The following is a 13804-nucleotide window of genomic DNA, read 5'->3' as shown; positions in this document are numbered from 1 at the left end:
CACTCCTTTTTCCAGCCAAAAAGTTAAGAACCACAGCGGAGCTACATTCTATCAGATACCCTTTCTAAGTATTTCTTAGCTAGTTTAGACATCCTGACACGGTTCAAATAGTACAACATTACGATTCATTAGGCTGTGGGTGATGGCTCACACCTTGTAATCTCAGCACTTTGAGTGGCCAAGGCAGGAGGATCACTTGAGCCCAGGGGTTTGAGACCAGCCTGGGCGATACAGGGAGACGCTGTCTCTACATATATACACACAAATTAAAAAATTAGCCTGGCCTGGTGGTGCATGTCTGCGGTCCTGGCTGCCTGGAAGGCTGAGGTGGGAGGATTGCTTGGGCCTGGGAGGTCAAGGCTACAGTGAGCCACCACTGCACTCCAGCCTGAGAGACAACAGTAAGACCCTGTCTCATTAATAAGGTTTTTTTAAAAAAAGATTCATTAAATATCAATCCTACAACCTTTGAAGAAGCCATTAATATTACACTGAAGTTTCCTAGGTAAATTGGAGGTATCTGCTTCCTTCTGGGCGGGTATTTATTCAGCACTCACACCCAGTACAAGTGAGCTATCATTGTGTCCGTCACAGATACTGTTCAGAATGGTTTTGTTAAGCATGAAAATAACATAAATCTAAACATGATAGCCAACACTTAATTCAGCATAATTATGGAATCACGAAAACATAGACAACAAGAAGCAGTAAACAGGCCGGCGCGGTGGCTCACGTCTGTAATCCCAGCACTTTGGGAGGCCGAGGCGGGCAGATCATGAGGTCAGGAGTTCAAGACCATCCTGGCTAACACGGTGAAACCCCGTCTCTACTAAAAATACAAAAAAAATTAGCTGGGTGTGGTGGCGGGTGCCTGTAGTTCCAGCTACTCGGGAGGCTGAGGCAGGAGAATGGCGTGAACCCGGGAGGCGGAGCTTGCAGTGAGCCGAGATCCTGCCACTGCACTCCATCCTGGGCGACAGAGCGAGACTCCGTCTCAAAATAAATAAACAAATAAAATAAAATAAAAAGTAGTAGTAAATAATCTAAGCCATCTATAAAGTGCACACTGGAATACATGTTCATACATATACATTTAGACACAGTAAATATCATAAAATAGACTAGATATGGCTACAGTTTAGAATAAAAGTAATACATCCATATAGTTAAAACATTTGAAGAGCATAAAAAGATATAAAAATGGAAAGTAAAAGCTGCCCTTTTCCCCCTCATCCCAAACCCCTATATCTTTTCCAAAACCAACCACTATTAACAGTTCTTTGTATTGTATAATCTCCCAGCAAATGCTCATGCTTATATAAAGATGTGTTTATTTCCTTTTGAAATTTTTTTAGTGAGGTGGCCAAATTGCGTGCATTGTTCTATACCTTGTATTTTTCACTTAATATATCTTAACGTTCTTCCCATAATAATCCACACAGAACCATTTCACTCTCTTCAATGGCTAAATGGTATCCCATAATATAGATGTAATATAATTTGTTCAACTACTCCCCTACTAATAGGCATTTAGTTTGTTTTCATATGTTTGTTATCAAACCATACAGTGATGAACATCCTTGGCAACATCTCTGGGTACAAATGCATTATTTAGTTAGGAAAGATTCCTCAAAGTAGAAATGCAGTCAGAGATGGGACTTTTCTAAATGCTGATAGATAATACCGTTCCAAAAAGCTTTACAAATGTACACTTCCATCAACAGTATATGAGAATATCCATTTGGGGGAGTCCTTAAACACAAGGGCAACTTTATCACTTCATTATTTTATCACTCAACTTCTCCATGTCCTTCATGATATTTTTGTCTGTTGAACTGCTGATTCTGTATAAAGGACTATTATAGAATTTCCCACCATGAACATGGATTTGTCAATTAATCCATGTCTTTTAGTTTTTGTTTTTATATTTCTATTATTTTTTATTAGATGCCTTGATGTTTATGACACATATCTTCTTAGGGATTTAATCCTTTATCATATAAAAAGACTATACCAATTAAAGATTTTACCTTAAATGCTATTTTGTCTGATAATTTTCCCCATCTACAATTTTATATTAATCCTTTCCTGATTTATCTTGTGTTTTCAAGTGTTCCAAGTCTCTCTCTCTTTTCAGTTTTTTTTTTGAGACGGAGTCTTGCTCTGCCGCCCAGCCTGGAGTGCAGTGGCGCAATCTCGGCTCACTGCAAGCTCCACCTCCCGGGTTCATGCCATTCTCCTGCCTCAGCCTTCCGACTAGCTGGGACTACAGGTGCCCGCCACTATGCCCGGCTAATTTTTTTGTATTGTTAGTAGACACAGGGTTTCACCGTGTTAGCCAGGATGGTCTCGATCTCCTGACCTCATGATCTGCCCACCTCAGCCTCCCCAAGTGCCGGGATTACAGGCGCGAGCCACCGCGCCCAGCCTGTATCTAGTCTTTTTTTTAATTAATGCAATATTCTCATGCATCTTTCCAAAAATAACCTTTTCTTTTTTTTTTTTTTTTTTTTTTTGTGAAAATAACCATCTAGTTTTTTCCATTTTCTCAGGGATTAGTTCTTCTGTGTTTTAATTTGGTAATTCTCTGGGTACCAGCTTTCTTGAACTGTTTGGTGATTTAATGTCTACTTACATTGGTATTGGAAAACACCCATTTCCCCACTGCGACTACTGTGGCCTGCCTTCAGTAACTCTGGCAGAGAGATGGGATACATACGCTGCCAGGTCTGTGAGGCAGCTTCGTTTGTAAGCCAGTAGCTACCTCTAGGACAGCCCTGCCTCTCTGACCCCAGCGTTCCAGAGAACTGCAAGGTTCTTCTCTCAACAGATCTATCCCTATCTACTAGTTACATTTCAGAGAGTCCTCAAAAATACCGTCCACTGATGACATTCTTTATTGTTTACTCAGACCATTAGCAATTTTGTTGTAGCTTTAAAAATCAATTTTCTTCTTTCATTGAATTTCTAGTGCATCTTCCTTTCAATTGGCCTCCCAAAGTAAAATTTTTACTGGTGCCACTTTCATGATTCTCAGGATAAAAAGAAACATTGTACAGCTTTGTTCTCTTCTCTGCAGGGTAAAAGCTTCCATGAAAACAATGAGCTTTATTCAAAAGAGGACATATGGGAAAGAAAAATAGTTATAAAACAATATACAAATCAACTCTTTATTTCTCTCACTTTATTTTGATAGTGCTGGTAGGTGTGATCATATTTTAGAAAATTAATGCAAACATTTAATATAAATAAATAAATCTGTCTAGCGTTTTTCATAAGTTTTCTCTCATTTGACTTAGAAAGGCATCACTATTCTCCCTTTATGCCAAATCTAGAAGCCTAAAAGAGCCTGTAATAAAAATTCATATCTACCAAATTTTATAAATGGCAGATAGCGAGGAAATTTATCAGGGTTAACTCAATGTAATACTAAATCCAGTGAAAAATTAAAACAGAAAAATAAAATGACCATAAATATAACTAGAATAGATCCACACTGCCCTCCCTACCAGGATCATAATAACAACATGCCTGTAATACCAGCACTTTGGGAGGCTGAGACAGGAGGATCTCTTGAGCCCAGAAGTTTGAGACCAACTTGGGCAACATAGAGAGACCCTGTCTCTAAAACCAATACAAAAAATTCGCCAGGCGGGATGGCACATGCCTGTGATCCCAACTACTTGGGAGGCTGAGGTGGGAAGATCACGTAAGCCCAGGAGGTTGAGGTTACAGTGAGCGGTGATCACACCACTGCACTCCAGTCTGGGCAATGCAGTGAGACCACGTCTCAATATATATGTGTGTGTGTGTGTGTGTGTGTGTGTGTGTGTGTGTGTGTGTGTGTGTGTGTATTTGGGCCCCCCCTCTCTTTCCACTTCCTATCCCCACCCGATGAACACATACCACAGGCCTGGCCCCTGGAGGCAGTCCCCCACTTGCCCTGCCCATTTCCCTTCTCTTCACCTGACACTGCTAGAACAGGTCTGGACTGCACTGCAGCCTTCACCATCATAGCTCCCGAGGTAAGGGAGGAGACATACCCTCAGAGGCTCCAGGATATGTCTCAAAATATATGTGTATATATATGTAATAATCACTAGCGCTAAACTGGTATACACCAGGTGAAAATCAGCTCTGGACCCAACCTGCCCACAGACTCCACAGGAAGATGGTATCCTGTCTAAGAATTTAGCCAGGCTTCTACAGAGTAACTTTAAAGTTTTGACCAGATCTTTGGGAAGCTGAGGTAAACTGTTAAAAGGGATACGGCTCAATAATGACCACCCCCACTTTGTTTGGTGTGGAATAAAGAAAAGAAAAAATAATGATCTAGATAATAATGTAGAACATTAACCCTGGTGTAAGTAGAAGTGTTCTTGTAGGAATAGGTGAATTTTAGACATGCTTCTCTTTCGTTTATTACTGTCTTTAAGAATATTTGTCTTGGGGAGGAGTATGTGTGTGTTTTATTTTTTTCTGGACACTCACAAGAACACAGTTGCATATCTATAACTCACATGAGAAGAGCTATACAAAGAGCCCACCAAGGACAGTTCCATTTGACGTGGAGTATAAATTATTTTAATTGCCTGGTACCACTCTTCCCCAGTCATGATGGTGCAGATCTGCGCTGAGTAACTCAGACTGTGGGGATGATTCCCCACATATTTAGGGGAATGGCCCTTGATGACAGGGAAATAAAGTTAGGAACTGACGTATAAGCACCTTGCACATTTCCCCTTGATCTATAGGAAAATCAATATTTAGCTTACAGGGAGGCTTTACTTTTCCTAGTTCTTAATTCCATTTTATCCTCCCTAGAGGGAAGCTGGGGAGAAAATTCCTGCCTCTCTCCATCCCCTTTGTAACTTCCCTCATGAGGGTGTGCTTTCCTTGTGGGCATGGCTGACATGCATCAAAGGCAGAAGCCCAAGGCCCACCCTCTCTTTCCACTTCCTACCCCCACCCGATGAACACATACCACAGGCCTGGCCCCTGGAGGCAGTCCCCCACTTGCTCTGCCCATTTCCCTTCTCTTCACCTGACACTGCTAGAACAGGTCTGGTCTGCACTGCAGCCTCTACTGTCATAGCTCCCGAGGTAAGGGAGGAGGCATCCCCTCAGAGGCTCCAGCACAGCTTCCTAGACAGGCCCTCATTTGGGTGATAGCCAGCACCTGCCCCAATATTATTAACAACCCAGAAAACTGTCAACATTTAGTTCTTGTTCCTTGAATATATCTTCCCTGGTCAAGAACATGCAGGAGAAAGACATACACCAATCCAACTCTACCCGTTACGTCACACCTACAAAGCTCTGTTGGGCTGTTAGCTACAGGCCAAATGTGGACTGCTACATCTTTGACACGGGACACGGTCCTTAGCAAAGTCATTTAAATCTGACAGACATACAAATTTTCACTAGTTCAAAATACATGCACCACAGTGCAGCACAACTTCTTGACATTCTGCAAGCACACCTCCCACACCCTTCCCTCTGCTGCAGTGCTTTTCTACTCCCCAGCCCTGAAAGCCCGACCTTCCCAGGGAGCCTATAGGTATTCACTCCTTTTGTTTCCAACTCAGGAGCTTTGGCTACAAATATTTCCAACCATCCTAGGACAAACAACTCCCAAGCTCATCTACACCACCCATTTCTAATTTTCAGCGGAAAAGAACTCAATAAAAACACAGAATCGGGCAACAATAATCAAGACGGTAAAAACAAAGTAATTACACAAGGACAAGTCTATCAACAAAGCAACATCTAATAATCCTTCTACAAGATATTCATTTCAAGATCCCGGCAACTGACAGCCACAGTCAACTCAAGAGAATGCTAATGAGTGACAGCAAAGCATCCTTCCTCCACTTGAGGGGAATTCCAGACAATAATGTGAGCCAAGGAGCCGCGAGACACTGCTAAGTACAGGAGGGTAGCTGGCTTTAAAAGGATGCTAAACCCGGCGGGGTGCAATGGCTCACACCTATAATCCCAGGACTTTGGGAGGCCGAGGCGGGTGGATCAAGAGGTCAGGAGGTCGAGACCATCCTGGCTACCACGGTGAAACCCTGTCTCTACTAAAATACAAAAAATTAGCCAGGCGTGGTGGCGGGCACCTGTAGTCCCAGCTACTTGGGAGGCTGAGCAGGAGAATGGCGTGAACCCAGCGGGTGGAGTTTGCAGCGAGCCGAGATCACGTCCCTGTACTCCAACCTGGGAGACAGCAAGGCTCGTCTCAAAAAAAAAAAAAAAAAAATTGCTAAATCCTTCTGAAGGATACTTCAGGAAAAGCTAGTAAAATGCTAATTTTTGTTTATAAGCATTGGACTTCAGAAAGCTTAATAACTCATGTAATAGGTTAATAGTAAACAGTCATTTGATGAACTTAGAAATAATAATGTGTACAACTGCTAATAATTAGGTCATTTAAAAAATTATGGGCTGGACACAGTGGCTCACGCCTGTTATCCCAGCACTTTGGGAGGCCAAGGGGGGTGGATCACCTGAAGGTCAGGAGTTTGAGACCAGCTTGGCCAACATGGTGAAACCCCGTCTCTACTAAAGATATAAAAAATTAGTCAAGTGTGGTGGCGGGCGCCTATAATCCCAGCTAGTTAGGAGGCTGAGGCAGAAGAATCACTTGAACCCGGGAGGCGGAGATTGCAGTGAGCTGAGATCACGCCACTGCACTCCAGCCTGGGCGACGAGAGTGAAACTTCGTCTCAAAATAAATAAATAAATTACGAAAGGACTTGGGTATTGGAGCCCTTCACCTCCCAACGAGGACCTCAATGATCCATCAGTGGGCCGGGGGACCACCCTTGGAGAAACAACCTTCTATGGGGCACTTACCAGTCATTTTATTATCTGTTTTCAGTTATTTTCTCCTTCTAGACTCTCATCTCACTGATCAATTGTCTTTTAAACCTTGATGAATTGAGTCTGAGCAAGTCAATGACCTAATTTGTAAAACTAGGAAAATACAGCACCTACCTCGTAAGGGTGCTCTAAGTTAAATAATGACAGGATACTTGGAAAGCACTAATACAGAGTCTGGCAAGTAATAGCTCAATGAATAGCAACTTAGTGTTTTTGGAATCTCATTATTAGATGACTACTTGAATGAATATACTGATAGTGCATGGCCTTAAATAATCACCGAATCAAACAACTGGGGAAATGTCAGAGTATAAAGAAAATGAAATGACACCGCTTTTTCTCCCTAAGCGCACTGTAAATACTTTTTTTTAAAATTTTTATTTCTGAGATGGAGTCTCGCTCTGTCGCCAGGCTGGAGTGCAGTGGCGTGATCTCGGCTCACTGTAACCTCCGCCTCTTGGATTCAAGCGATTCTTCTGCCTCAGCCTCCCAAGCAGCTGGGACTACAGGCGCACACCACCACGCCCAGCTAATTTTTGTATTTTTAGTAGAGACAGGGTTTCACCATGTTGGCCAGGATGGTCTCGATCTCTTGACCTCGTGATCTGCCCGCCTCAGCCTTACAAAGTGTTTGGATTACAGGTGTGAACCACTGTGCCCAGCCCACTGTAAATACTATTAAAGCACGTAGTGCAAAACTCAAGACTGCTGACAGCAATAAATTATGAAAATATTTTTTGCATACATTAGAAAAGAGTAACTATTATTTGTGCCTCACACCTGCAGAACAGCAGCATGAATGTCACCTTACTTAGAATGTTACCATGTTTAGAAAGAGAGTCTTTGCTGATGTAATTAAGTTAAAGATCTCCAGAAGAGATCATCCTGGATCATCCAGGTGGGCCCTAAATCCAATGACAAGTGTCCTTATAAGAGACAGAGGAATAAGTCAGTCAGTCTCAAGGATGTCAGAGGAGAGCTGTTTTAGTTGCAGTGGAGATTCTAATATGGCCTGCAGAAGAATCCATCTGCATATGTATACATCATATTATACAATGGAGCATTTATTTTATGAGCTTCTAATTTATAATTTGAAATAAATTAAAAATTAAAAGTTTTAGTCTTCTAAAAAAAAAAAAAAGAGAGAGGAGAAGACACAGAGAGACAGAGGTCATGTGAAGGCAGAAGCAAAGAATGGACTGATGCAGCCACAAAGAATATTCGAAAGAGGCAAGGAAGGATCGCCCCGAGAGAATTTGAGGGAGCGTGGCCCTGCAACACCTTGATTTTGGAATTCCAGCCTTCAGAATTGAGAAAATAAATTTCTGTTGTTTTCAGCCACCAAGTTTACGTGATCTGTTACAGCATCCCCTGAAAACACAAAGCCCCACTGCTTCTTTTCATCACTGGCAATTCCAGGAGGTCCCCCAAAGGAAGCCAGCAGGCTCTGCAAACTTATACCTACCTCAGGTAGAGGTAACCAGGCTTTTTTCTGGGTTCCTAAGTAATGATTCAGAACCAAACACTGCAAACGCTTCTGCTTCCTAAATTTCTCGGATAAGGGGATAAGGAGAAGAGGGTTCCTACAGGCTCCACTGATGTGGGTCGGTCTGACTGCTTTAGTTTCCACCTAAGTTGGTCTGCAAATATAATTCTCCTTACGAGATTTGCAGAGCCAATCGGAAAGACAGAAGATATTGCACAAAGAAAAACTGACAGGCACAAATGCCCAAGCGAGATGGAAGTGTGGGAATAAGGCATGCAACGCTGCCCTTTACACTGGCAGGAGCCTCTCCATAGAGACTGCAATAAAGACAGAGAAACACAGATATATAAATACCTTCATGTAAATCTCCACATACGCCTTGACCACTTTTCGTAATACATCCTCACATTTATTTATTTATTTAGAGACAGATTCTTGCTCTGTCACCCAGGCTGGAGTGCAATGGTACAATCTCGGCTCACTGCAACCTCTGCCTCCTAGGTTCGAGCGATTCTCCTGCCTCAGCCTCTCGAGTAGCCGGGATTACAGGCACACACCACCACACCTGGCTAATTTTTACATTTTTAGTACAGACAGCGTTTCCCCATGTTGGCCAGACTGGTCTTGAACTCCTGACCTCAAGTGATTCACCCATCTTGGTCTCTCACCGTGCTGGGATTACAGACATGAGCCATCACGTCTGGTCCTCGCATTTGTAAATAGGCACAAGCTGGTGCATTCCAAGGTCTTATAAGCATCGTTGATGTCTGCTGTTGGTTTCCACCCACCACTCGAGAGACAGGACCTACATCCTACTATCTTCTAGACATATGATGGTACCTTATGTCTCAAATGCTCCACGTGCGGTTGCTATGAAACTAGCAAAATGAAACATTATCTAGAAAATAAATCCAAAGTGTATAAGAGAAAAATGAATCTGGCAGAACAATGTTCTCCAACTTAAGAATATGAAGTATTCTACATCTCTGTTTAAAAGAGCCACTCACTCCAGAGTCTTCACAGAGCATGCTCTTCCCTTTGCCACTGTAGAATTACATGAATGTTTGCAAGTTAACACTGAGTGGAAATTATGAAATGATTATCTAAGATCATGGAAAAGCTCAACAAAAGCCCCTTGCCTTTTCAAGGCCATCTCTTAGTAAGATGGCTTTTATCCCTGGCCCTAACTCACTGCCTACCTCAAACATGAATTGCTTGGATATAAAAGTTACCTGGATTTTATTTCCTTGTGTCCTCTCTTCAGAAATTCTTTGAGAATGTGTTTTCAGAAGCAGAACCCCAATGATGGAAAAGAATAAACCTGGTTTCCTAACTTTGTGACCAAATGCTGCTAATATTGATGTCTAATAATTCCTCCAATATTATTCTCACGTCTTAATTTTTAAACTGGCCTGGGCGCAGTCGCTCACACCTGTAATCCCAGCACTTTGGAAGGCCAAGGTGGGTGGATCACCTAACGTCAGGAGTTCGAGACAAACCTGACCAACATGGTAAAGACCTATCTGTACTAAAAATATAAAAAATTAGTTGGGTGTGGTGGCATGCACCTGTAATCCCAGCTACTCAGGAGGCTGAGGCAGGAGAATCACTTGAACCCTGGAGGCAGAGGCTGCAATGAGCCAAGATCTGCCACTGCACTCCAGCCTGGGCAACAAGAACAAAACTATTTCAAATAAATAAATAAATAAATAATTTAAAACTGAACATTTAGAAAATAGATTTCCCTTGGCTGGGCGTGGTGGCTCACGCCTGTAACCCCAGCACTTTGGGAGGCCCAGGCAGGTGGATCACGAGGTCAGGAGATCGAGACCATCCTGGCTAACACGGTGAAACCCGGTCTCTACTAAAAGTACAAAAAATTAGCCGGGCATGGTGGCGGGTGCCTGCAGTTCCAGGTACTTGGGAGGCTGAGGCAGGAGAACAGTGTGAACCCGGGAGGCGGAGCTTGCAGTGAGGCGAGATCGCACCACTGCACTACAGCCTGGGCAACAGTGCAAGACTCAGTCTCAAAAAAAAAAAACAGATTTCCCTAACATATTATTTCCCAGTCACAAATTATTAAGAATCCATTTATTCAGCAAATATTTATTGAGAAGCTTTCTGATACCTTTGAACCAGATATCAGCTGCAGGTGTTTTACAGCAATGGATGAAACAGACAAAAGCTCTCCCTCATGCAACTTAAGTTTTAGTGAGGAGAGGGGGAATATATATGAAAGATAAGTAAAATAAACAGTGTGTTAGTTATTGATAAGTGCTCAGGAGAAAAGCAAAATGGGAGATATGACTACTGGTGCTGGTATCTCCCATACCCCCATATACCATCAATCTGAGAAGCGATCTTCAAGTGTTACCCCTTCTTCCTTCACTGTAGTGACAGTCTTCATTTATTTGCTAACATCTCCCACAGACATGTTTTAATTCAACTGTGGCTAATCTTGTCTTCTAAGTGTTGTCACTTGCTGTTCATCACATTAAAATATCTTTCTTTTTTTTTTTGAAACGGAGTCTCACTCTTGCCCAGGCTACAGTGCAGTGGCATAATCTTGGCTCACTGCAACCTCTGCCTCTTGGGTTCAAGTGATTCTCCCGCCTCAGCCTCCCGAGTAGCTGGGATTACAGTCATGCACCACCACGCCCGGCTAATTTTGTATTTGTTTGTTTGTTTTATTTGTTTGCTTATTTAGTAGACACAGGGTTTCACTACCTTGATCAGGCTGGTGTTGAACTCCAGACCTCAGGCCATATGCCTGAGTGCTGGGATTACAGGCGTGAGCCACTGCATCCGGCACATTAAAATATCTTTTGCAGAATAAATTTATTTTTTTAAAAAACAAATTGGTGGAGGCAGAAAGACACTAAGATTTACTAAGCACCTATGATTAAGCCAGGCACAGTGGTAGGAGACACCTTCGTATTCATTATCAGAGTTGATCTGTATATATCCCCATGAGGGAGATAACAAGATTCTCATTTTACAGAGGAAGAAACAGACACTCCAGGAACTTGTTTAAGGTCACACAGTACGTGGCACAGCTGAAATCTGAACTTTGCTGTCCATATTCGTCTTACCTTCAAAATTCTCCACTTTTAGGATTCTTTTTCTTAACCCATCTTTTTCTTGGCTGACCACTACAGACTTTGGTAAGGATCATTCTTTCACACTGTCTTACACAGCAGGAATTACTTTCCTCATTACCTAAAAGCAGCCTCATCTCCTTTCTCTATAACCTCAGGATTAAATAAGACTGTGTTCAGTTGAATTGAATAAAACCTTTATGAGCTACATTGACCACTAATTTTAAAATTAAAATGACCACTGACTGTCATGACAACTGGCATCTTTTTTCTGTAGTCATCTTCCCTTTACTAGATTACTTCTTTTGCAAAAGAACCTTAAGCCTAAATCTCAAGCCAGTGGAATACCTAGGAGGCTCCTAGGATTCCGTCTGGATTACGGAATATGATTAATAAAATGCAATATACAATCCTGTAGATAATCAGCAACGTAAACCAGTAAGGTCCAGACATTTTTCTTGAAAGGTGTTTTTTCTTCATTACCTCAGTAACAGTCTCCAGGTCGGAGGAACTGGAACGCATGCAGGTAGAATACAGTCCCCGACAATGCAATAATAATGTCCCAACTTATTCCCCTTGCCTTACTCGTCCTCTACTCTGCACTCAGCAGCAGATGAATTTTTGAAAAATAACTGAAAACGCACACCGTGATACTAATGAATTCTCTGCTGTCTCCGCGAGAGCCTGGCTGGAAATTCTGAGCCAGAACCCGCCGTAATGGAGCAGAAAGGACAGACAGAGGCGGGAGGCCGACGCCCGGGTGCGGGTGCCAGGGGTCCCGGCAGCTCCCCGCCGCCGTACACGCCGCCGGCACGGCGAGGGTCTCGGCGAAACCAGCCAGCGGGCACGCGGCACAAGGCGGCACAAGGCGGCACAAGGCGGCACAAGGCGGCACAAGGCGGCACAAGGCGGCAGTCGGCGGCCCTGCGCTCGGCCTTGGCTGCTGCGCCCCGCGCGCCCCGCGCCCCGCGCCCCGTCGGGCCCGGCAGCCTCGGCCTCGCGCCCCCTCCGGCCGCTCCGGCCCCCGCTCCCACTCCGGTCCCCGCCCCGGCCCGCGCCTGGCCCGGCTGCGGTTCCGCGCCCGCGCGGCCGCCTCACCACAGCTTCCTCTTGAGCGGCAGGAGGCTGCCGCGGTTGGAGGGAGTGACGCCGATGGCCATCTGCAGCACCGTCAGGTATTTCTGGTACTTCATCTTGTCCCCGCTCCGCTCGCGGGCAGGGCCCCGCCGCCGCCGCCGCCGCCGCAGACACAGCCCCTCCAGGCGCCGCATAGATCAGCTCTGGGCCATCCGCCGCCGCCACAGCTCCCGCCGCTCCCGCGACCGCCGCGCCCGCCGCTGCGGCCGTGCGTGGCTCGGACTCCCGCTCCCGCCGCCGCCGTCGCCGTGCGTGCCCGGCCGCTCCCGCCGCCGCCGTGCGTGGCCCGCAGCTCCCGCCGCCGCCGCCCCTTCCACCCCTGCAGGCCGTGGCCCCGCGGCGCGCTCCGGCGGGCGGGTGCGGGTCTCGCGGGAGGCCGGGCTGGCGTGGCTCCCGCTCCAGAGCCGCTGGGCGAGGCCGGGCCACCTGCGCGCCGGCCGCCCTGCCCAGGCCCTGCGCCCGCGTGTCGCGGTGTTTTCAGCGGCTGGCAGGAGCTCCTTTTCAACCGTTAGCACCCAAAGAGAATACCAACAGCACACTTACAGCACAGATGGAAAAAAAAAAAAAAAAAAAAAAAAAAGCACCGCCTGTTGGTTTGTAACCATCAATTGATGTGTTCTACCCCAAAGTGGTTGACTTCACATTGACATAATGCATATTGTGAATACGTACTACACGCACATGCAGTCCTCGCTTACACGGTCATTCTGGACCCTGGAAATGACTGAACCATGCAAAACTACCTTAATAATAAATGGGAAAAATTAAGATAGTTCCACGACTTTAGACAGTTTTTCTCAAAACATTCAAAGCAGTCCGGGCGCGGTGACTCACGCCTGTAATCCCAGCACTTTGGGGGGCCCAGACGGGAGGATGGCGTGAGCCCAGGAGTTCGAGACCAGCCCTGGGCAACTCAGTGAGACCCTGTCTCTACAAAATAAAAAAAATGAGCCAGGCGTGGTGGTGTGCACCTGTAGTCCCAGCTTCTCAGGAGGATAAGGGGAGAGAATCGCTTGAGCCGGGGAAGCCGAGGCTGCAGTGAGCCAAGGTCGCACCACAGCACTCCAGCCTGGGTGACAGAGCAAGTCCTTGTCTTGGAAAGAACAAACAACAACAACAAAAGAGCCATTCAAAACTCGCTTAACTGATGGTTACAAATACACTGTATATGGAAATGAAAAATAAAAACAGTTTAAAA

At 44.9% G+C, this 13804-nt stretch overlaps 1 protein-coding gene across 6 annotated transcripts in view; it reads right to left on the bottom strand.

The window, feature by feature from the left end:
• TJP1 (tight junction protein 1) overlaps positions 1–12755 on the bottom strand; it is a 274243-nt gene extending 261488 nt beyond the window's left edge. For all 6 annotated transcript variants that reach the window (XM_050800090.1, XM_050800092.1, XM_050800093.1 and 3 more), the window contains exon 1: positions 12568–12755. In XM_050800090.1, coding sequence (XP_050656047.1) covers positions 12568–12740 — 173 coding nt within the window. In that variant the 5' untranslated portion in view covers positions 12741–12755. The remainder of the gene's footprint in view (positions 1–12567) is intronic.
• Positions 12756–13804: the final 1049 nt, after the last annotated feature.

The sequence above is a fragment of the Macaca thibetana genome, chromosome 7, assembly GCF_024542745.1.
Source record: "Macaca thibetana thibetana isolate TM-01 chromosome 7, ASM2454274v1, whole genome shotgun sequence".
Classification (NCBI taxonomy): Eukaryota; Metazoa; Chordata; class Mammalia; order Primates; family Cercopithecidae; genus Macaca; species Macaca thibetana.
Note: the sequence above shows the minus strand (reverse complement) of the source record. Positions and strands in the feature narration are given on the sequence as shown.